Here is a 24,230-nt window from a genome sequence, read left to right as displayed (position 1 = left end):
AATAACGGGGAGTAAATTACATGTGGGAGACTTTGTATGAGCAGACCAAGAGTGGTTGCTCTCACAGCGAAGCAGTGTAAAAGGCACCCCAGGTTGGAGAACTGAGTGGACACAGCTGTTCATCAGTCCAGATTGTATCCTAGGTAATGTCACAGATGTCACTTCAAAATAGCAGAGGATGGCCACCAGGACTCTAGGAGCAACAGCTCCAGTGAATCATAATTGTAAGGCCAAGAAGGACAATTATGATCATCTCATTTGACATTCTGCATAGTGCTAACCATAAACTTGCACCCACTAATTCCTGAATGTGCAATAACTTGTGTTAAACTGAAGTATATCTTTCAGACAGACATACAATCTTGAATAAAAGATTACAAGTAATGGACAATCTACCACGTCCCTTGATGAGTCATTCTAAACATTACTATTACTATTAAAATGTGTGTGTGCCTTATCTACAGTTTGAATTTCTCCATTTGTCTTTGGGTGTAGCGCAGAGATTTGGCCAACCTGAAGCAGAGTGAAACTGACATGATTACCAATTTCATTTCTGAGCAACAGTGAAAGTGAGTAGAGTCTGGTCAGTTTCATTTTGCTGCTACCTGACATAGCTCTGAGCAGTGATAAAGACCCTCAAGCTGTGGTTGCAGAGTCAAGATGGTAACACTGCATTAGTTTACATTAAGGTCACAAATGAAAAGCTATCTTTGCAACCATGATAGTGAAAAATGTAAAAATAGAAACTGAAGTTCTTCAGAAGGGAAAAGATTAGGGCCCTTTCCAGGAAAAATTTCTGACATACCAGTGATGAGCAAACAAATGGATTTTTGAGCCCTGCGGTTGTAGAGTTGGTTGGGTTTTTTTAAATCATTGATATATAATATGTACATGCCCCGAGGAGTAGAGAAAATATAGCCACAAAACCTGCTCCAAAGATCTTGTGGTCTAAGGTTATGATTCAATACTATACCAACCAAAGAAAAGGGTAGTTACACAGCTTGAACGCTTCATGGAACGCATGGTTCTTAGTAATTTTTTTTGAAGGTGGGATGGGAGAGAGCAGATTGAAGAGACATGGAGTGAGAAGTGGACATGGGAGACCATCAAAAATGAGAAGAGACGAGAGATGAGAATGGGCAGCACAAGAAAGGGAAAAAGGTGGGTGGGCTTGAGAAAACAAGTTAGGAAAAGTGTAGGATAGGCCAAGTTATGTGGAGCCTTGAAAGCGAGAGCATGTAATTTCTACTTGATGCAGAAGACTGGAAGTTAGTGCAGAGTCTGAGTGAGAAAGTGGGGAGACTGAATAGTGAGAGACAACAGAGGCTTTTGGCAAATGTGCTTAGAATACTCTGGAAGGGATGAAGAGAGAAGCTGGGCACCCAGAAAAATTATGGGATTTTACAATATGAGATGCTCAAGGCACAACAGGAGTTTGGTCAAAATCTCTTTCCTCAATAAGACATTCCAGGCCACATGAGAGCTCGGTTCCACAGTTACTGCCTTACCTTAGCTCAAAGTGCTTTGAGACAACTGGAGTTTGAAAGGTACTAGAGAAAAGCAAACTAACGTGTTATACAGTGGAATATTGCTGTTAAGCACAAGAATATGCAATGCAGGACTGAAATTTAAATAAAAAAATGAAAATCAGTGGAGTTTTTTTTTTAACATTTACATCTCCTCTTCCTTATGCAGCTTAAATTTCATTTAACTATATTAACAATATGCCACTGCTACCATGCAGGAAACTGACAACACTAAAATAGCACTGAGATTATTATTAGGAATGCAAGAGCAAAGAGTCAGGGAGGAAAAGGTTAACTACTTGTGATTCCATATAGCAGGAGAATATAGTGATGGAAGAAACCTATCAGAGGATCTACTCTATTCCCTTTCCAATGCACAGCTACCCTCTATAGTACCTTCTCTTTAGTGTCTTGTTCAATCTAATTTTTAAACTAAGCCATTGCCCAGTCTATGGATGCATGTCCCATTCTGTACTAGAACATGAAGCCAACCCAATAATAAATGCAATACGTTTATCTTAAGATTTTTCTTACAATAATAGAAATAGAAAGCAATGTGGTATAATAAAAGGATTATGTGAATATGATGGGGGTGGGGGGCGATAGGGAAGGGGGAAGAAAGAGAGAAAGATATCTTTCTTCAACCACAGAGAACCTTAGATTTGTTTTCTTTCTAGCTTCAAAATCAAATTCAAACATTCTGGTAAATACTCTGACACAGTTTAGTTTTTCAGTAAAATGCAATATTTCAATTAAGTACTATAAATAACAGAGCCCAATACAAGTCTGTTAAATTCAATGTGGGAGCTCTAGCTTCTGTCTCTCCCTCACCACAACCCACTCTCCCTTGCAGTTTCTAGTCACGTAATTTTTCTTTCAGATTAACCTTGAATCTGACAACTGAATGTTACACTATGTCAGGTTCACAAATATGATTGGGCTATGAGAAGGGGGAAGAAACATCAAAGGCGTGCATCACCCATCCAGACTCGATTAACCTGAGCTACAGAAAACAAAGCTATCGAATGCTTTCTATGTTGGTAACGGTTAACAAATTCATCTTCCCTGACCACTGTCTCCAGACAGAACAGAGCGTCTCCCTCTACCGGTTAAGAAAACACTGAAGCTTGTACTCTCTTACATATAGCATGCGGCTGACCCACATGAACAACAGAGTGTACTTGTGGATATTTAATGCCTTGTGTTTCTCTTAAGTACTAAAAAAATCCATTTGAAGAGATGATACTGAGTTATTTAGATTCTGACAATCTTGCAACACTTTGCCTGTAGAAAGTACATTTCTGCAGATTGCATGGTTTTAAAAGGGCACAGAACAAAGGATTTACAGAGGCTTCTGGGGGAAAATGTTAGAGATAGTGCTTTACTTTAGTTATCTGCCATTTCCATCTCTATCTCCAGCTATATTACAGCAGGGCGACAACCCCATGATAGTTAAGGTTAAGACCAGCTTTCTGTTTAAAGCTCAACTCTAAGTGCTTTAAAAATCAACAGTGTTACTCAGGTTGCCTTGAAAATTGATGTGCATCATTTGCACATGGGATTCTGTTAACGAGCCAAATTTGGAGACATTTGAACCAGAGTTCCCAAGATACAGCCCCCAGCAAAAAAGCCTGTTTAAAAGTTGTGCATCAACAGTGGAATACCATGTGGGCAGTTATGCAAAGAAAAATCTTGTTTACCCTCAATCATGGACAAATCTGGCAGATTTATTTAATGACTATTTGACTTTAAGCAGTAATGTATTTCTTTTTACTTTCCTGACTGGTTCCATTGTTACCCCAATAGATCCTAACAGTAAACTACACACAACCAACCACAATGCTGATAAATGCAAAGTAATGCACATTGGAAAACATAATCCCAACTATACATATAAAATGATGGGGTCTAAATTAGCTGTTACTACTCAAGAAAGATCTTGGAGTCATTGTGGATAGTTCTCTGAAAACATCCACTCAATGTGCAGTGGCAATCAAAAAAGCAAACAGAATGTTGGGAATATTTAAGAAAGGGATAGATAATAAGACAGAAAATATCATATTGCCTCTATATAAATCTATGTTAAGCCCACATCTTGAATACTGCATACAGATGTGGTTACCATATCTCAAAAATATATATATATTGAACTTGGAAAAGGTTCAGAAAAGGGCAACAAAAATTATTAGGTGTATAGAACGGCTGCCATATGAGGAGAGATTAATAAGACTGGGACTTTTCAGCTTGGAAAAGAGACAACTAAGGGGGGGATAAGATAGAGGTCTATACAATCATGACTGGTGTGGAGAAATTAAATAAGGAAGTGTTATTTACTCCTTCTCATAACACAAGAACATGGGGCCATCATATGAAATTAATAGGTAGCAGGTTTAAAACAAACAAAAGGAAGTATTTTTTCATACAACACAGTCAACCTGTGGAACTCCTTGCCAGAGGATGTTATGAAGGCCAAGACTATAACAGGGTTCAAAAAAGAACTAGATAAATTCATGGAGGATAGGTCCATCAATGGCTATTAGCCAAGATGGGCAGGGATGATGTCCCTAGCCTCTGTTTGCTAGAAGCTGGGAATGGGCGACAGATCACGATGATTACCTGTTCTGTTCATTCCCTCTGGAGCACCTGGCACTGGCCACTGTTGGAAAACAGGATACTGGGCTAGATGGATGTTTGATCTGACCCAGTATGACCATTCTTATATACAGGCAAGAGCAGCATGTGATAAAAGGCTGCATACCATCAACAAGGACACCCTGCTTTATTCTCCTTTGAATTTGATTGTGATACTGAGCTTTCATTTCTATACTGCCTTTTACCAAAACATCCACAAGTATTTACTTTATGAACACTGCTCCTGGATTGTACAACTGTATAAGTAATACTGCATCCATCACCAAAACACAGCCAACCACTGGGGCAAAAGATGGCAATGGTTTAATCTCTCTCACCAACACTACAGAACAGTTGAGGTCAGGAAGCAAAGAATACCCTGTTCTATTCAAACTGAAAGGGAAAACTAAGAAGACCATGTAACTATCCATGTTGAAATCTGGTCAGTCTACTGAGGATCTAGCACTCCTGCTCTTTCAAGAAGCAACATGGAATCTTTGATTACAAACTATTAGGACTTTGGGTCTGAATTTTGTATTGCATTCGAATATTAGCAACTCTTGAACCATAGTGCTCCCAGCTCCAGGATAACCCAGAATAAAGATCACAATCACCAAAGTATGTTTCACTACTGAAAAGCACTGAATTTCCTGAAATTCTGGAGCCTAAACGATGAAAGAAAAAACAAAAAGTATTTGATGCTTGCACCATACCTGTCATGGGATCAAACAGCTGATTGGCCTCCAAGTCTGTGAAGGTGCTGAAACAAATAGGACATTTGAAGGAGGCACGATTGGTGGAGTCTCTCTCATCTGTCTCAATCCTCCTCCTCATGTGGTCCAGCTTGTACTTCACCACATTGACCAGCAGGCGATAATTGATGAAGTAGTAGTTGTGCCGGGTGGTTTTGCCATCCGGAGCTGTCTCCACTCTCATCCTGCATTTGATGAACTTGTCCCCCTTGAGGGTGTTGAGAACTGCCCGCAGTTGCTTCCGATCAAACTTCAGCAGCTCCAACATGTCCTCCTCCTTTACGCAGGGATTCCGGATGAGGATGTCCAGAGCCAAAGCATGTTCAATGCCATAAAAACCACGCACCACGTACTTGGCAAGGCGCTTCAGAGCCGCTGGGACTTCAGTGAGGACGTCTGGGTCCGTCATATCAGGTCTGACACTGAAGCTTCATGTATACTGCAAGGAAAAGAAGATGGACTATAAATTATTTTCCCCTCACTTAAACAGTTTTGATTCAGGTTAACAAAACCTAAAAAGGAAGGACCACTAAAGATAATATTTTTTCTCATTTCCCCTTCCCCATCCCTCAACACTCTCTTCAGGTATTAATAATGCAACTAACAGCACAGTACGATTAGACAGTGCACTGTTTTCACTGCAAAATGGGAAAATGGTGGTGATTTTTTTCCACCATGATACCTAATAAATTTCAGTTCCACCTGCTCTGCTGTAACATTAAATATCTCTTGCCTTTGAGCTCTTATAGAGCTACATGATCAGCTGAGATTTACAACTAGGAAACAAGTACCAAAAGTCTACAATGAGCCACATCATCACACAGAAATAAATCATAGTTTGACATTTGGGGAGTTTAATGAGGGAGTTCTCCAGGTGAAGGAGGAGCAACAACATGATGCTTGGGGTGAGTCTGTTGTGTGTCTGTGTGCTTGCAGTGTGCCTAACTGCCTGCCTGAAGTTTATGGTGTGGTCTGGTTGGGGCACTATGTGCTGAGCCTAAGGCCTGCCAGGCAAGGCTGAGAGCATCTTAACAAGGCTTTGATCCCTAAATCCTTTAGGATCTGTAAACCAGGGGACGGAGCTTCTCGGGGAGAATTAGGGGTTAAAAAAAGGGGTTAAAAAGCCAGCTTCTAAGTGACCAGAGGAGCTAGCAGGGGAGTTTAGAGAGGGAGCGTGAGAGCCCGATACATCTAACATGCTCTAAATTTAGGCCAATAAACACCTTCCCCTTTTACCGTCCCCCCCACACCCAAAAAATAGCTGCAGGACTAAAACTAATGCAGGCAGCAGCCCAGCAGCAGAGCGAGGCCTACCAAGTTTTTTGCACTGAATGCAGCATGTACGATTACCTGCCTTATGGGCAGGTGGCATATGTATGTAGTCAAGGCAAGCAATTTGTGTCACAGGCTCGAGGCCAGAGTGGCTGAACTGGAGGAGCTAAGGGAAACAGAGAGGTACAAAGATGAGACTTTCCGGGACACAGTAGAGTGGTTCCACTGCCTCTGTGCTGTTGAGGAGGATGAAAGTCTCAGGGAAGGAGAACATTAAAGTGGAGCAGAGGGAAACGATCTCATAGCTGGAACCTTTCTTCCAGATGATGTCATGGTATCTTCACACACTGGGGAAGGGGACCTCAGTTGTTTGGCAGAGACCAGTAATAGTAATGGGGGATTTGATCATTAGAAATATAGATAGTTGGGTTTGTGATGACCAAGACAACCACATGGTGAACTGCTTGCTGGGTACGAAGGTTGCAGATCTCTCAAGACATCCAGACAGAAGTATGTGCAGTGCTGGGGAGGAGCCAGTAATGTGGTTCATGTAGGTACCAATGACATAGGGAAAGGTCGGAGAGAGGTCCTAGAGGCCAAATCTGCTACATAAGAGATTCAAGTCCAGACTCAAGTCCAGAAGCTCCATGGTAGTGCGTTCAGTTCCACCATCAAGGCCAGTTAGAGAGGCAGAACGGCTGGGCTTCAACGTGTGGATGAAACAATGGTGTATGGAGGAGGGTTTTAGATTTATTAGGAACTGGAGAACCTTTTGTGAAAGGAGGAGCCTATCCAGGAAATTGCTGGCATATAAAATTAAAGAAGGTCAGAGGAGTGTTTAAATTAAGGGCGGGGGGAAAGCTGACAGGTATAGAAGAGCACACAGTTTGGACAGAGACATCCCTTAGGGGAGGAACTCTTAATAGGGATCCTCTATATCCTACTAACGAAGAGAGGATAGCAGCAAAGAGTCCTGTGGCACCTTATAGACTAACAGACGTATTGGAGCATGAGCTTTCGTGGGTGAATACCCATTTCATCGGATGCACGTGCACCCACGAAAGCTCATGCCCCAATACTTCTGTTAGTCTATAAGGTGCCACAGGACTCTTTGCTGCTTTTACAGATCCAGACTAACACGGCTATCCCTCTGATACTTGAAGAGAGGATAGAAGTTGATAGAGTACAAATGGGAACTGAAGAGAAACAGTCAAATGAAAAGGAATCCCATTCAATTACTTCACATAAAAGCAGACAACTAAAGAGTGACAAATTCTATAAGTACTTGTATACAAATGCTAGAAATTTAAATACTAAGATGGGTAAACTCAAGTGCCTGGTATTAAATGAAGATATTGCTATAATAGACATCACAGAAACTTGGTGGAACGATGGTAATCAATGGGACACTAATACCAGAATTCAAAATATATAGGGATGAGAGTAGGTTGTGCTGGTGGGGGAGTGGCATTATATGAGAAAGAAAGCATAGAGTCAAATATAGTAAAAATCTCAAATGAATCAAGCGGTACCACAGTTTCAACAATAAGAGTATAGCAGTAGGAACATACTACTGACCACGTGACGAAGATGGTGATGGGGACTATGAAATACTCAGGGAGATGAAAGAGGCTACAAAAATAGAAAACTCAATAATAATGGGTGATTTCAACTATCCCCATATTGATTGGTATATGTCACCTCAGGACATGATGCAAAGATAAAATTTCTAGACACCATTAACAACTGCTTCTTGGAGCAGCTAGTCCTGGAACCCACAAAGGAAGAGGTAATTCTCAATTTAGCTCTAAGTGAGCACAGGATCTGGTCCAAGAGGTGAATGTAGCTGTTCAGCTTGGTAATAGCAACCATAATGTAATTAAATTTAACATCCTAGGGGGAGACCAAAGAAACCCACCACAGTAGCATTTAACTTCAAGAAGGAGAACCACACAAAAATGAGGAAGCTACTTAAATGGAAACTGAAAGTCACAAGAGTGAAATGCCTGCAAGCTGCATGAAAACTTTTAAAAAAACACCATAATAGAGGCTCAGATTAAATGTATACTCCAAATAAAAAAATTAAAAAAAACCAGCAGGAGGACCAAAAAAAAAAAACTAAACAGAGTAAAAGAGGCTGTTAGAGGCAAAAAGGCATCCTTTAAGAATTGGAAGTCAAATCCTATGGAGGAAAACAGAAAGTTGCATAAACTCTGGCAAGTCAAGTGTAAAAGTATTTATTTGGCAGCCCAAAAAAGAATTTGAAGAGCAATAAGCAAAAAAGACACAAACTAACAGCCAAACTGGTTGAAACTATAGTGAAGAACAGAATTATCAGATGCATAGTTGAACACAATTTGTTGGGGAAGATTCAACACAGCTTCTGTAAAGGGAAATCATGCCTCACCAATCTATTAGAATTCTCTCAAAGAGGTCAACAAACATGTGGATAAGGGTGATCCGGTGGATATAGTGTACTTAAGACTTTCAAAACACCTTTGACAAATTCCCTTGCCAATGTCTCTTAACAAAGTAAGCAGTCTTGGGATAAGAGGAAAAGTCCTCTAATGGATCACTAACTGATTAAAAAGGTAGGAAACTAAGGGTACGTCTACACTACGGGATTATTCCGATTTTACATAAACCGGTTTAGCAAAACAGATTGTATAAAATCGAGTGCGCGCAGCCACACTAAACACATTAAATCGGTGGTGTGTGTCCACGGTCCGAGGCTAGCATCGACTTCTGGAGCGTTGCACTGTGGGTAGCTATTCCATAGCTATCCCATAGTTCCCGCAGCCTCCCCCACCCCTTGGAATTTCCGGGTTGAGATCCCAGTGCCTGATGGGGCAAAAATCATTGTCGCGGGTGGTTCTGGGTAAATGTCATCAGTCACTCCTTCCTCTGGGAAAGCAACGGCAGACAAGCATTTCGCGGCTTTTTTCCCTGGATTGCCCTGTCAGATGCCATAGCATGGCAATCATGGAGCCTGTTTTGCCTTTTGTGACTGTCACCGTATGTGTACTAGATGCCGCTGACAGAGGCGATTCAGCAGCGCTACACAGCAGCATGCTTTTGCTTTTGCATGACAGCAGAGATGGTTACCAGCCATACTGTACCATCTACCATACCATAACTTGGTAATAAGATGATCATGGTTACCAGTCCTTTTGCACTGCACCATTTGCTGCTGTCATAAGTGCCCCTGGCTGAGATCAGCCAGGGGTGCAAAAGCCAAAATTGGGAATGACTCCCTGAGTCAATCCCTCCTTTTTGGTATCTAAAAATAGAATCAGTCCTGCCTAGAATATGGGCAAGTGTACTAGAGAACCACTGTATCAGAGAGCACAGCTGCTCTGTGTCAGATCCAGCAGAAATTATGAGCTGTATGCTATTCACAGGGGGTGCTCCTGCAACAACCCCACCTGTTGATTCCGTTCTTCCCCCAGCCTTCCTGGGCTACTGTAGCATTGTCCCCCCACTTGCGTGATGAAGTAATAAAGAATGCAGGAATAAGACACAGTGACTTGTTAGTGAGAAATGAGTGGAAGGCAGCCTCCAGCTGCTATGATAGTCCAGACAGGACATTAAGCAGTGTGGAGGAGAGGAGCCCAGCGTCCCGCTGCTAGTCCAGGGACAATTGAATCTTTTCTTTACACATGAAGGGCGGGGGCTGATGGAGCTCAGCCCCCTGTTGCTATGATGAAGACGGTTACCAGCCATACTGCACCATCTACCAGGAAAAATCAGGAGCTTTTTATACAGGCGCCCATGATTGACCTCACTGAATGCTAGTCGGCATGGTTACCAGTCCTTGTGCACTGCCCCATGTGCCAATAGGCTGATGATGACGATGGATATCAGCCATATTGTACCATCAGCCACCCATGGCGGGGGAGGGGAGGGGAGCGAGGATGTTGGTGTTGAGTGCTGCAGCATCACGTCTATCTGCAGCATTCAGTAAAGATAGGGTGACATGCAAAAGAGTCAAGAGAGGATTGTTTTCCCTTTCACTTCTGGGGGTGGGTAGGGGGGTGAGTAAATTGCCAAGCTATGCCCTGAACCACCGCGGACACTGTGTTTGACCCTAGAAGCATTTGGAGCTCAGCCAAGAATGCAAATGCTTTTCAGAGACTGCAGGCACTGTGGGATTGCTTGAGTCCTCCAGTCCCTGCTCCAGTCCCCCCTCCATGAGCGTCCATTTGATTCTTTGGCTTTCCGTTACGCTTGTCTCGCAACAGTGCGCTGAATCCCTGCTATGGCGTCTGTGTGGAGATTTTTTAAAAATGATTTTGAATTTCGTCTTCTGTAACGGAGCGCTGATAGAACAGATTTGCCTGCTCTTACAGCGATCACGTCCGCATCGTCCATGCGGGAGCTCTTTCTTTATTTTGATTTTTAACTGCATCGCCACCCGTGCTGATCGGAGCTCCACGCTGGGCAAACAGGAAATATTCAAAAGTTCGCGGGGCTTTTCCTGTCTACCTGGCCACTGCATCCGAGTTCAGATTGCTGTCCAGAGTGGTCAGTGGTGCACTGTGGGATACCACCCGGAGGCCAATACCGTCGATCTGCGGCCACACTAACCCTAATCCGATATGGTAATTCCGATACTAGCGCTACTCCTCTCGTTAGGGAGGAGTTCAGAAACCGGTTTAAAGAGCCCTTTATATCGATATAAAGGGCCTCTTAGTGTGGACGGGTGTGGCGTTAAATCGGTTTTATGCTCCTTAAACCGGTTTAAACGCATAGTGTAGACCAGGCCAAAGACTAGGAATAAATGCTGTTTTCAGTATAGAGAGAATAAATAGGAGGGTCCCCCAGGTATCTGTACTGGGATTAGTGCTGTTCAACAGAAAAAGGAGTAAACAGTGAGACAGCAAAGTTTGCAAATGATATAAAATTACTCAAGATAGGTAAGGCCAAAAGAGATTGCGAAAAGTTACAAAGGGATCTCACAAAACTGGGTGACTGAGCAACAAAATGATAGATGAAATTCAATGTTGATAAATGCAAAGTAATGCACATTGGAAAACATAATCCCAATTATACATACAAAATGGTCTAAATTGACTATTGCTAGGGTTGTCAATTGCAGTTAACTCAAGTGATTAACTCAAAACAAATTAACTTGATTAAAAAATTATTCAAGATTAATTGCAGTTTTAATTGCACTATTACATTTAAATTGGTATTCTATTGTTTAGTGTAAATATTGTTGATGTTTTTCTACATTTTCAAATATATTGATTTCAATTACAAGACAGAATACAAAGTATATAGTGCTCACTTTATATTATTTTTATTACAAATATTGGCATTGTAAAAAACAAAAGAAATAGTATTTTTCAATGGACTGTAGTGCAGTCTCTTTATCCTGAAAGTGTAACTTACAAATGTAGGTTGTTTTTTTTTTTGGTTACATAACTGCACTCAAACTTTAGAGCCTACAAGTCCATTCAGTCCTACTTCTTGTTCCAGCCAATCGCTCAGACAAACAAGGTTGTTTACATTTATGGGAGATAATGCTGCCTGCTTCTTATTTACATCACCTGAAAGTGAGAACAGCCATTCACATGGTACTTTTGTAGCTAGCATTGCAAGGTAAATAAGACGTTTTACGCTGTTTTATGTTTGAGTGCAGTTATGGGGGGGGGGGGGGGGAAATCTACATTTGAAAGTTGCACTTTCTCTCTGCTTCCCTGCCACAGCCCCAGGGCTGGAGGACCTGTCAGCCCCCACGCAACCCCGGGATTGGAGGACATCTCAAGCCCCCACTATCGCAGGCAGGACTGGAAGTGGGATCTAGGGACCACGTTTGTTCCCCAAAGGGGCCCACAAATATGTTTGGCGCCAAGCCCACAAAAGGTTAATCCGGCCTTGTTCATAAAGATCTCTTCTTTCCAGTTAAGGAGAGCTACTATCCAGCTGATGGCTGTTCATAAACGTAATTAGGATAAAAGTCTCTGCACCCCCAACAATGGCCCTGGAGCTGGAGCTCTCTGTGTCCCTTCTCCTGCCGCAGCCCCGGTACTACAGTCGTTATGGACCCCTTCCCAGGGTGGACCTGGCATGTTTATGAGACATATTTTCCTAATCCCAGGGAATTTAAATTGGGATAGTTCACCATCAGTAGACAGTTTTACCTGTCTTGGTGTTCACTTCCATGAGTCTTCTGTCACCTTCCACTTCCAGAGCAGACAGACCACAAGTAAGGGAGGGGGAGGAAATATAGAGGGAGAAAGACTGCACTAATATCCTGTCTTGTCATCACTATCACAAACCCCTACTCTCCCAAAGCATAGGCTCCAGAATTCACATTCTTTAAAGCTGACAGGGAGCACCATCACCCTGGCAGCAAGAAAGCCCTTCGATGTTCTTCATCTGAGCACACTAATGAGCCATCACTGTGCAATCACCAAGCCCTGCATGTGACTCAGCAGCTGCTGAATCACCTGTCAACTGAGATTGCTTAGGATTTTGCTAGCAATTATTTATAAAATGATAAGACGCTCTGCAGCCCAAGAGGAGCCTGCGAACAGTGAGAACTTGGTACCTGACACATGCACAGACCCCCTATCCTTAGTGACAGCTGCCTTTCTGCCATTACCAACTCAAGCTTTGCCTCTTTTCAATTGCCCTCCAAACCCCACTGTATCCCTTCCCTCCCTCATCTCTTTGCTGCAGCTGAAGATTATACTCCTCTCAGCTTACCTGACCTGATGATCTTGGTGGCTGAGTAATTAGGCTTTATAAGGTACAGCTCAATAATAAAGAAGTTAAAATTGGTCTATCCCTGGCCTCCTTCCTTCTCCTCCATGCTTGCAGAGTAAAAAACAAATAAACAAACTCATTCCCCCATTCTCTTGTGGCACTACCTTCCCCCATGCTTTTTTCCTGACTCAGGGCTGTATCCTGCCCTCAGCTTGGATACCAAATGCCCACCAATGTGAATAGGCTGCACACTGCAAATGGCAGAAGGAAGGTAGTGCTTGGATATCCATCTCCAACTCCTCTGTGAAAAGTAAGCCATAAAATCAACCAGACGGGGCATTTTAATGGTTAACTCTCCACATCCCACATAAAAAAAGAAGTACTACACTGAGTAAAGTTTTAGAAGTTTCCTCTTACTAACATTATTTATCTCCACTAATTAGCATTGATGGGAGTCTTAGTGTAAATGGGCAATCAGCAGGGGCGGCTCTAGCTTTTTTGCCGCCCCAAGCATGGCAGTCAGGCTGCCTTCGGCGAAGTCCGCTGGTCCCGCAGCTTCGGCCTAACCGCCGCCGAATTGCCACCAAATCCGCCGGACCAGTGGACCTCCCACAGGCAAGCCGCCGAAGGCTGCCACCCTCACAGGGACTGGCAGGGCGCCCCCCCGTGGCTTGCCGCCCCAGGCATGCGCTTGGAGCACTGGTGCCTGGAGCCGCCGCTGGCGATCAGTGTAAAAACACTGGTAATGCATCTAGACTGGGCTCTCACCATTAATAACACAGTGCCGCTAAATTAGAGTTAGCTGCAGGAAAGCTTTGCAAAAATTCCCCAGTGAAACTCAACCAGCATTTGCAATGATGTAGACAGAGTCTGGGGTGTTTGACCTGAAATATGTGGTTTACAATTTAGTTACTTTATGGTCTGTCAGGTAACTAAGCTATTTTCACAGGGAGATTGGCTGGCTGAAGGGGACCAGAATACAAAGACTGAACTTCCCCCTCACCTCAGTGGTGGTTTCTCCAGTGGTAAAATACTGTGGTAAGAGGTGGCATGAGGGAATCTTCCTCGGCACTGCCTATACTATGCCTATTTTGGGGATAAACAGAGACTTCAGGGCTCATTTCAGCAGCATGGAGTCAAAAGGGGAGAAAAAAGTAACATTCTCACAAATGCATATCTAGAACTCACTTTGTATGTCTTCCTTCTCTGTGTTCATTCCCATTTTATCTGTTCTCTATAGAAAATCAGTTTGTGCTTGATCCAAACTCTTGACTCTTTATACTTCAGTGGACACCCCCACCTACTCAAGTAACAATTTCCCTGATTTCTTCTCTGCCATCCCCTTCCACACAGTTCTTCCATCTTAATAAACCTGCTCAGCACGTGACAATACAATGAGTTCCCCTCACGCATACTCACACTTCCCAAGAACTGCAGCCACCTGATGCAGAGATGTCAGCATGACATTGTCACTAAGGCATGGAAAGATGCCTTGCAAGATATTTTTGCTTTGGGGGAGAAATATTCTCTCTGAAGGGAGTGAACGCTTGAAGGACCAGTGAAATAGCTTGGTTTATACCAACTACAGAGCTACAAAGTTCAGCCCCTCCTATGGGTACCAAAAAGCAGGGAGGCCGGGCAATCTTTCAATACAAAGTCAGGCCACTAAAGCAAAAGTGGTGACCTGGCATTTCCAATCCATGCTAGAAATGAAGTCTCTGCCCTTTCCAAGGAGATGACAACATGTGTTCCAAGTCACCTAGTGAAGAGTTTTTCCAGTCATTCACTCATCAAAATGGGAAAGAGGTGAAGGAGGAATATAATTGGGCTCTTGGAAACTCCCCTTGGTAACCTGTCTAACAGTAATTTGCTTGCACTTGACTGAACGTGGCACGGGAAATAGCTGTCAATGACAAATGTGTAAAGACAAAGCTGGCATTAACCCATAAAGATCAACTCCACTTTTCAAACAGCCCTGTCCATAAACCCAAATAGACCATACTCACTTTAATCCCTATTTAGCCTCCTATTCGCAGTATTCCCAGATTAAAAGAAGATCCCTTAATAGTGAGGGGCCGGGGAGGGGGCGGGGTGACATGTGAGTTTAGGTCTCTTAATGGAGTATGGCAGGAGCACAGGAGGTAGAATTCAGGTGATTGCTGAAACCTTAACTGAAATATTTAATGCATTTTAAGCACTTCATTTCTCAGATACAGATTATAATAAATGTAGATTTCTGCTGGAATAATCAACTACTTGCTCCTTTAGGACAGGGGTAATTCATGGCTTTCAATGCTTAGAGCACACTTCTCTGAACATGAGGATGAGGATAAAAAACATTGAAAGATCAGACAATCTCCCACTTTCCTTACTAAAGGGTGAGAGTGGAAGCAAGGAACATCAGACCACCTATGATATTCTAGTGAAAGTGACACTGTCACTCCCATTAATGTCTCAGTTTTTGAAGGGGTTAGTGACATATTTTAAAAGGTTTCAGGCAGAAATTTCCTTAAATAAGTAGACAGAAAGCAAAATATTTTGTAACAATAAAATGCTAAACAACCCCTAAAACTGGGCTGTGCCATTGTTGTTTTAGAGTGAGAGAAGTAGGAAAAAGTTGCATATGTGAAACAAGAATTATTTTTCAAGACAATTTTACAGTTGAATGGGACTAAACTCTACTTTTGGATGAGCCAGCCAAGCTCAGCGTGGATAAAAATAGATTTTAAATTTAATACAGGTTTATTTTTTAAAAATAAACCAATTTAAAATTAAATTTGAAATTGACAAACTACATTAATGTCTAACATTATACTCTATTAAAATCATTTAAATTAAACATAAAAAATAATATTAAGCAGTACTTTTGCTGCCAAATTTTTAAGAAAACCAAACCACTGAACTGGTGGGAAGTCACTGGCTAAGCACCTTGAACCAGAGTTTGGTGAAGCGCTAGCCCAGTTTTTGATAGCAGTAGCCTGTTCTGCAGGTGCAGAGAGAATTTTTTTTTCATTTCAGTTTATTCAACCAGTTCAGTTCAATGACTAATTCATTCAGAGTTAAGAAACTGATTAGGAGTTGAAAAAGTGGGAACGCTTATTTTCCTTTTCCAATCTAAAAATAAAAACAAAGTGCGAGAGGATGAGATCCACTAGTTCTAAAATCTTGAAGGAAACAGTGACCAGAAACAATCAGTTTAACTCATTAACTACAGATAATACTTCCTTTGTTTAATAAGTCAGTTTTAAATGCAAACATGTTTGATAAAAAATTCTTATATGCCCAGCTTTTTAAGGTTAGGTTTATTAAATGAAGAAATAAAATAATGTTTTTCTGCGTTTGACTGAATTTGAATTTCCATCCAAACAGAGCTTGACACAAAATAATCACAAATAAATAAATAAAAAAATCTAGTGAACAAGAAATGCATCAAAATATGAATGTAAAATTTAAGAATCTGAATAAATGTAAGTTAAACTGTTTAAATACATGTGCTCAGGTATAATGCATTAGGGATGTGAACACCATTTAAAAAGTTAACAATTTAAACGACTGAAATATGCAGCTTGGGCCGATCTCGCCGGCTGCTGCGGCTGGGACTGGAGCGGATCTGACAGCGTGGCTGAGGCCTGCTCCAGCCAGCCCAGGGCCACTGGGGCCGGCACAGGGTTAACAGTTAAGGCAGGTTAACCAGTAAGACTATTGCTTACCAGTTAACTGGTTAACCTTTTACATCCCTATAATGCATCCTCCTGGTTAGTAAAAAGCAGCACCAAAATTTAGTGTAAAGGCTATATTCAGCTGCAAAAAAAAAAAATAAAATAAAATAAAATAAATCAACATTTAATGGTTTACCAACTAATGAGAATCTTTAAGAAAATAACTAAAAAGTATAAATGCAAAACAATTAAAACTGATTATTTAAATCAATGTTTCCTGCTTGCTGACTTAAATCATAATTAACATTGGTGATTTAAATAGCTTAAATTTCAATCAATCCACCCTGCCCAGGCTCTCCCTTAAGTCACTGTAAATCAAGGGTGCATGTGAAGGAAGACGCTAGCTGTAGGCCTTTATTTATTCAAATTCATTAATTGTGCTTATTTCAGGCTCTAGGCACCCTATAACATTTCTATGAAGACATATTTTAAATAAAGCATGTCAGAGCTGAGCACCCAAACAAGGACAAAACCCATAGTTTCAAAAGAAACAATCCCACCCCCCCCAAAATACTGACCTCAAATGTCTGCTCTCATAATCATCTCCCTGTCAGCAAAAGCCTAATGGGGAGGGGAAGTCTCTTGTGACATGTCCAAAAGTCACTAAATATAGGTTGTTGTGGAACAAGGAGGGAACGGAGTTCCAGGGACAAGAACCTCTCACCTAAAGTATCCGGCCACCAGCCCCCCTCCCATTTGAATCAACATTTATCTGCAGAGAAAGTGTGGGTCACTTGCCAGGTTTATCTGGGTATAGCTCATTTAATCATTTCCCTGTCTTTGGAGGGCCTCAAGGTGCATCTCAGTCCCTCCTATTCCCTGCCTGTACCATATAATAGTCTAGTCTCCTGTGGACCTCATTTACTTGGGTGTCTTTTCCATTGTTGGGTTTAGCGTGCTGGTGGCCTGTAATATATAGGAGGATAGACAAGCTGGTCTAGCGGTCTCTTCTGGCCTTCAACTCTATTGATGTCTACACAGCAATTAAACACCCATGGCAGGCCTGGGCTACAAGGCTGTAAACCTGTGTTGTAGACATTTGGGCTCAAACTGGAATCTGGGCTCTGGAACCCGCCCCTTCACCCAGCTATGGCAGCCCACAAGGGGGGAAGGTTCTGGAGCCCAGGCTCCAGCCCGAGCCCGAATGGCTATACAGCAGTGTTATAGCCCTGTAGCCCCAGCCAGTGTCAGCTAACCCAGGCCAGCCACGAGTGTTTGCTTGTTGTGTTGACATCCCCAATGACAGGCCCACCTTTGAAAATATTTTTTGGGAGGGGTCATCACACCCTTAAATGACAACCCCACCATGCCACTCTTACTTTTGCACTGCTGCTGGCAGTGGTACTGTGTTCAGAGCTAGGCATCCAGCCAGCAGCCACTGCTCTCCAGCTGCCCAACTCTGAAGGGAGCGCAGAAGAAAGCGTGGCAATATCACAACCTACAATAGCCTTGTTACCCCTTTCTGGGTCGGGACCCCCAGTTTCAGAAACACTGCCCTATGATTATCACAGAGAATAGGTGAAAGACATTTTCTCTCCAGACCCTGTTCAGTTCTGCAGAATTCTGTGCTAGGTACAGTTTCAAAATGCTTTTAAGGTACAGCCTCATGTAGTGCTTATATTTTAAATACAGTTCCTTAAACTTAGAGCTGACAAATGTCCAAATAAACACAGCCTTTCTAAAGGAAAGAGCACAGCTTTCTTGCAAGTACAGATGATAAATGCACGTGGCAATCACTGGTACTTCAATATGCAGTAGCAACTAGGGATCCAACACGGTTCCCTAGATTATACATACTGAAAATGATGGACTTAATTTAGCAAGAAGGGCCAGCAGATTTTTCACTATTTCCTTTAACTATTACCCCTCATCTAGCAAATACACTTTTGTGTAGGCTGAACTTCACCCATTTAGCCCTCCTCTATGCCCCAAATTCACATCCCTGAGAGACGTAGTTAAGCCAACCTAGGTCAATGAAAGTATTTTTCTGTCTGCCAGCTACTGCCTTGTGAGGGGGACCCCTTCCATTGCTGTAGTAAGTGCCGCTGTAGTGCTTGTAGTGCAGACACAGTCTTAGACGAACTATTTCAATGCAACAGCAGTTAGAAATATAAAGCTCAGACATAAGCATACTGAATACACTGCAACCTACACTCTTCCTCACTAACCCCCATCCCAATAAAATGGTTAAGGGCTTGGCTACACTTGAAAGTTGCAGTGCTGGTGGAGGCTTTCCAGCGCTGCAATTAGTAACTGTCCACACCTGCAAAGCACATCCAGCGCTGCAACTCCCTGGCTGCAGCGCTGGCTGAACACCTGGTCTGGTTAGGGTATAACGAGTGCAGCGCTGGTGATCCAGCGCTGCTCGTCAAGTGTGGCCACACACCAGCGCTTTAATTGGCCTCCAGGGTATTAGCAGATATCCCAGAATGCTTTTATAAATTACTCTCTTTGTTTTGTTATGCAGCCTCTCTTTGTTTTGTTGTGAACTCCGAGCTCCGCACGGAGCTCCGTTGCCGGTGCTGCTTATCTAAAAAACAAACAGAGCTCCTGTTTGCTGTGATCAATCTGTACCTGGCTGTAAACAATCAAATGAGAGGCAGGCAGGGAGTGAGTGAAACAGCAGGGAGTCGTGTTGGATGTAGGCTGTTTGCAGTTAAGAGTTAAGGGTAAGGGATCGGGAACATGTTCTGATTTTTCAAGGCAGGAAGGTAACACACAGTGTTGGCTCCAAAAATCCACTCTCTCTCTCTCCCCCCGCTCCCTGTCACACTAGACCCCACTCCACCCTCCTCTTTTGAAAAGCACGTTGCTGCCACTTGAATGCTGGGATAGCTGCCCATAATGCATCACTCCCAACAGCGCTGCAAATGCTGCAAAAGTGGCCACACACCAGCGCTGGTAGCTGTGAGTGTGGCCACACACCAGCGCTGTTCCTGCACAGCTGCACGACCAGCACTGTAACTCCCAGCGCTGCAATTTTCAAGTGTAGCCAAGCCCTTACAAAAGGACTAAATAAAATTCTGCAGAACAGCACCTTTGTAGTAGACAGGCAATTGTCCTGTATCTCTTTCAGAGAAGACCCAGATAGTAAGAAATAATATCACCGAAGGGAGACCTATTCAACCCCTACTGCAGTCTGCAAGTTAGTTGACAATACTGAAGGCAGATGACAGATCTAAAAATAATCATGGACACTTGATCTTCCACCACCACCAACGCAACTTTCATTTTATACTAAGCCCTAAAACCAACTGATTATAAGCAGGAACATGAAGAATCTACATGCAGCTGGAGTTATTTTGCCACAGCCTTCTCAATCTTGCCTCAAATATATGTGATTTGAGATAGAGCAATGGTCAGAGAGCATATCAGTATCAAGAGAACTCATTGAGGGTCTAATGAATTTCTTCTTTAAGAGAAGCTGGCACCTTGCTCTTCTGCCACAAATAACTATCAGTTCTAGTAATGGTCCCCAACTTCTTGCTGGCTGTAACTTACTCAAAGGACATGGATCCAACTCACAGGTGGTAGCACATGCATCCCCAGTACCTCCAAAGCCCCAACATCCATCACAGGCTAAAATTCAAGTAAGCAAGACTCTGCATGTGTACACTTGAGAACTGGGAGTGGAAGCAGTAAGCTTAGCCTGAATTCATTATACATGCAAAGAAATTTGAAGACATTTCACAACAATCATGATGGACACAGAACTGTTTTGTAATGTATGAATACTGTATGCAAACCTAATTATTGGGGATGTTTACATATGAATCTGTTGATTTAATAATGGGAGCTATTGGGAAAAACAAGAAAGGAAGAAAACAATAGCTCCAGATAAGTCATTGCTTGGAAATGCTTGGTAAGCAGGTTAAGAAACAATGCTGGACAGGAAGAGACATGGGAACACAAGATCAAAAGCACTCTAGAAGTTTAAAAAGGGACTCAAAAGAGAGGGAGGCAGTTGTTAGTGTGCTCTTCCAGGAAACCAGGCTGATACAAAACACTCACTGGAGTATCTGAAGTTAGGCCTGCCTAGGTTATCATCGGGGGATGGTAAGCCTTTGGTATGATAGACATGCTTGTAGACTGTTTTAAAATCCCCTTTTGCTCTAAATGCTTTGTTTATTCTCACAGTAAGAACAATTTTGTTTAAAAAGACTGTCTGGTCACTATATACACCATTGGTCACAGATGCCCAAAGGGAAGACCACATATGCCTAACCCAGTAGGACCTGCTGGGTAGGCCTAGTGGATACACAGGGTGCTGCAGTTCAGGACCTAAGAGTGGGAGAACTGTGGAATTCTCCCCCAGGTGAAGTGAAGACATGAGATCTAACACTCAGAGAGACCAGAAGGGGAGAGATGCACAGCTAGCCTGTTAACCACCATAGCAAAGAACTGTCACTGGGTGCAAAGAGCCCAGAATAGCCAGCATGTAAACCAGATGGAACAGTTCCACTGCCCAGGACTTTGCCAAAGCTACGCAGAAAGCTATGAAACCTTTTTTTCACCTTATACACAGCCACAACAAATATTTCAAGAACTCTTTGCCAAACAGAATTTTTACCAGTGATGCCTGATCCATCTTCCTTCCCACTCTACTTGACTAACATGGTGAGGATAACAGCATTTAGAAGCCAAAAACTTGGGAAAACAATCTGGCAGCAAGATCAGTAAGCTTAAAATATATTTTAAAAGTCAAGTGGTCATTTTTATCTTCAACTTTTATTTGGTTACTACACCTGTAACTTCTCATTTATTTTAGTCTACATCACTGATGTTGATAAAATACTAGAGTTATACTGATTCCTTTAGTGACTTTCACCTAGGGGTCTCATTCATTAAGCCTCATGATGCTCATATGTAGGAGGGAACAGAAGGGGAAAACTGAGGCAAAAGAATGAAATGACTTTTCCAGTCACAGGGCGAGTCACTGTGAAAAAGGGAGAAGAACCCAAAGTCCCAAGTCCATTTTTCTGCTAACCTCTAGACTTCAGTCTCTGCTTATAAATATTAGAAGTTATGACTGACTCACTATATGACTCACAGTTTATTTTAATCCTCTCCCCATCTTCCACAACCTGCTTTCTGCATCTGTTATACTCATATTTTAGGTTTGTCTAATACAGATCAAAACCCAGAGGCTGGGGACAGTGTCTTTTTAAAAGTCTCTGACAACTGCCATGCCAAGTTATGGCATTACACAGATAACAATACACACTCCCTCCATGATCCAGGTTGTCCAGTATCCTACTTGTGCAGCCATGCAAGAGTCCCAGATTTGATTGCTAGCTTCTTGCTCAGCAAACCTGGTGAAGTTTAGCATTAAGTCTTCCAGTGGATGAAAAGTTGGAGCTGATGTGACCATTTTTCAATCCTCCTTCACAAGGAGGAGTAAAAAGAGGGAAAATAAGCTGATTCCACAGAACTGCAGTGGGGAAAATTCCATTAATAGAAATGTCTAATTAGGATATGTAACGTGAATATATTTCCCTCAAGCACAAATCTCCACCAGCTGCCTGTCTATTTCAGAACCAGGTAAATGACCATCCTTCCTAATCTCTACACCTAGGCAGGCCTAACTTCAGATACTCCAGTGGGTGTTTGTATCAGCCTGGTTTTCTCCACCATGAGCTATGGATCCTTCTGATATAGAGGCAGTTTTGTATGGTAGGAACAAGAAGATTAGTTCTTAGCTTCTCTCTGATACTTCCTGGAGCTTTCCAAATCCCACTCCCTGGAGGCTCTAGCAAACCCTGTGCTCAGTCTCTTCAAAATATGATCACTGCACCTCCTTTCTCCTGCTTTGCCTCATCTATAGCCACTGTGTGAGATGAACTGACATCCTCTTTTGTATTTATGTTTACTAGAGGACTCCTCTCAGCTGAAGTGTAAATTAGAGGGGGGGGAAATAATAGATTAAAGTGAAAACAGATCAATTTCTTTTAAGTCTCCCATCTCATAATATAAAAGCAATTGGTCATGTAATTAAGTTAATGGTGTGTGATTTAAGAAGAAATAAAAGGGGATATTTTCACTGCAGTACATAAAGAGCCTGTGGGATTTGCTGAAGAAGGTGGTTAGAGTCCAATACGGTGATTGGAATTAAGAAACACCTGACTATTTTGCAATTAACATTTGGAACCAGAGGCAGTAAAATGACACAAAGGTAATGAAGTCCCATTTCAGGGCATAAACTGAACACTTCAGGGTCAGAGTGTAATTCTTTCGACCCTGTGTAACAGTAATGCTCAGCACATATGCAGCACCTTTCATTCCACAGATCTCAAAGCATTCATCAATGATGGAGAAACATTACACCATTTTGCACATATGGATGCAAGCAGAGAGAGAGAGAGATTTGCTCAAGGCCACACTGAGTTAGTAGCAGAAACGAGGAACAGAACCCAGGTATTCATATTCTTATTTTGGTGTTCTACTCCCTGCAACACTGTACAACTGACCAGCTTGCATGACTGGGATTCCCTATTTCTCATGCAGCAGATATTGGTAGCCACTGAGGACAGGTTACCAGACTAACAAGACCAGTAGTCTGACACAGGATATGTATATGTTCCTATGGATTATATAACTGCATAGGAATCCAGGAGTACCTACAATTACACTGTTACTGTAGCAGATACCAGCAGAAGAATCTAATCCTCCTCCACCAGAAGTATAACTTGTGGGACCACAATGGAATAAATTAATTACTTCCAATTAAGTTAACAAGCTGGTGGGTCCATTTGAGTAATATGTTTCTCATACAAATCTCAGAACCCTTTCTAAAAACTCATATGATTTCACCATCACAGTCCAAAGGGCTTAATACGTTCTCCTTTCACAGCTTCTGACAAGCAGGGAGATAATGTCTGTTTTTCATGTCTCAGATGCAACTGGACCTAGAATGTTTTATTTGGTATTGGGCACCACATTACCAGAAAGAAATGGACAAACTGATGGGATGCCAGAAAAAAGGAACAAAAGTGATCAGGAGACTGACTTATTTATTGTGTGAGAAATGATTTGACTCTTCTAATATTTAGTGTAGCTAATCAACAACTAAGTGGAGGAACAACAGTTTATGAACAGTGGGTGTAAACACAAAGAAGGGAGAGAAAATTAAGGTGGTTTGAAAAGATGTGCTATCAGTGTTAATTTCATGTCATTATTCCTATCAGGGAGACTGTACCAACCACAAGAACTATTTAGAGAGAGTGGTCTAGGCACAGTTTCCCAAGGAAGTTGGGAGGGCAAGTCTTGTCATTTGGAATCCCAGACATGCATTTTTGAAGCAAACTTATGTCTCCTTTGCTTTCTATCATTGCCTCTTGGTCTTTTATGGGATTCCTTCCTCCCATTGTGTATTGCTTCTGATTATTCCCCGCCCCCACTCTATTAGCTGTATTTTTCCTAAACGGAATCTCCGAGTTTTCAGTCCATGAGTCTAGTCGCCCAGCCTAGATCCCCTTGTATAATTTCTCTGTCCCCACTACGCCTTCCCTCCCGTCCCACTGCTTTTTACATGTCTGATGTTGTGGTTTTGTTTATTTTTAAAAGAAAACACCTAAATTTTGTATCTGGAACGTCTCCACAACAGGAAGATGTAACCC

General features: G+C 42.3%; 1 protein-coding gene across 2 annotated transcripts in view; it reads right to left on the bottom strand.

Moving 5' to 3' along the window:
- Positions 1 to 24,230, bottom strand: part of GTF2E1 (general transcription factor IIE subunit 1) — a 92,570-nt gene that overhangs the window by 67,516 nt on the left and 824 nt on the right. Inside the window, exons 1-2 of one of the 2 annotated variants that reach the window (XM_039528774.1) lie at positions 13,899 to 13,973; positions 4,871 to 5,348 (exon numbers count right to left, since the gene is read on the bottom strand). In XM_039528774.1, coding sequence (XP_039384708.1) covers positions 4,871 to 5,318 — 448 coding nt within the window. In that variant the 5' untranslated portion in view covers positions 5,319 to 5,348; positions 13,899 to 13,973. Of the gene's footprint in view, positions 1 to 4,870; positions 5,349 to 13,898; positions 13,974 to 24,230 lie in introns of those variants that run through there. The other variant, XM_039528770.1, reaches the window with a different exon arrangement.

This window comes from Mauremys reevesii, linkage group 1, assembly GCF_016161935.1.
Source record: "Mauremys reevesii isolate NIE-2019 linkage group 1, ASM1616193v1, whole genome shotgun sequence".
In the NCBI taxonomy this organism is placed as follows: Eukaryota; Metazoa; Chordata; order Testudines; family Geoemydidae; genus Mauremys; species Mauremys reevesii.
Note: the sequence above shows the minus strand (reverse complement) of the source record. Positions and strands in the feature narration are given on the sequence as shown.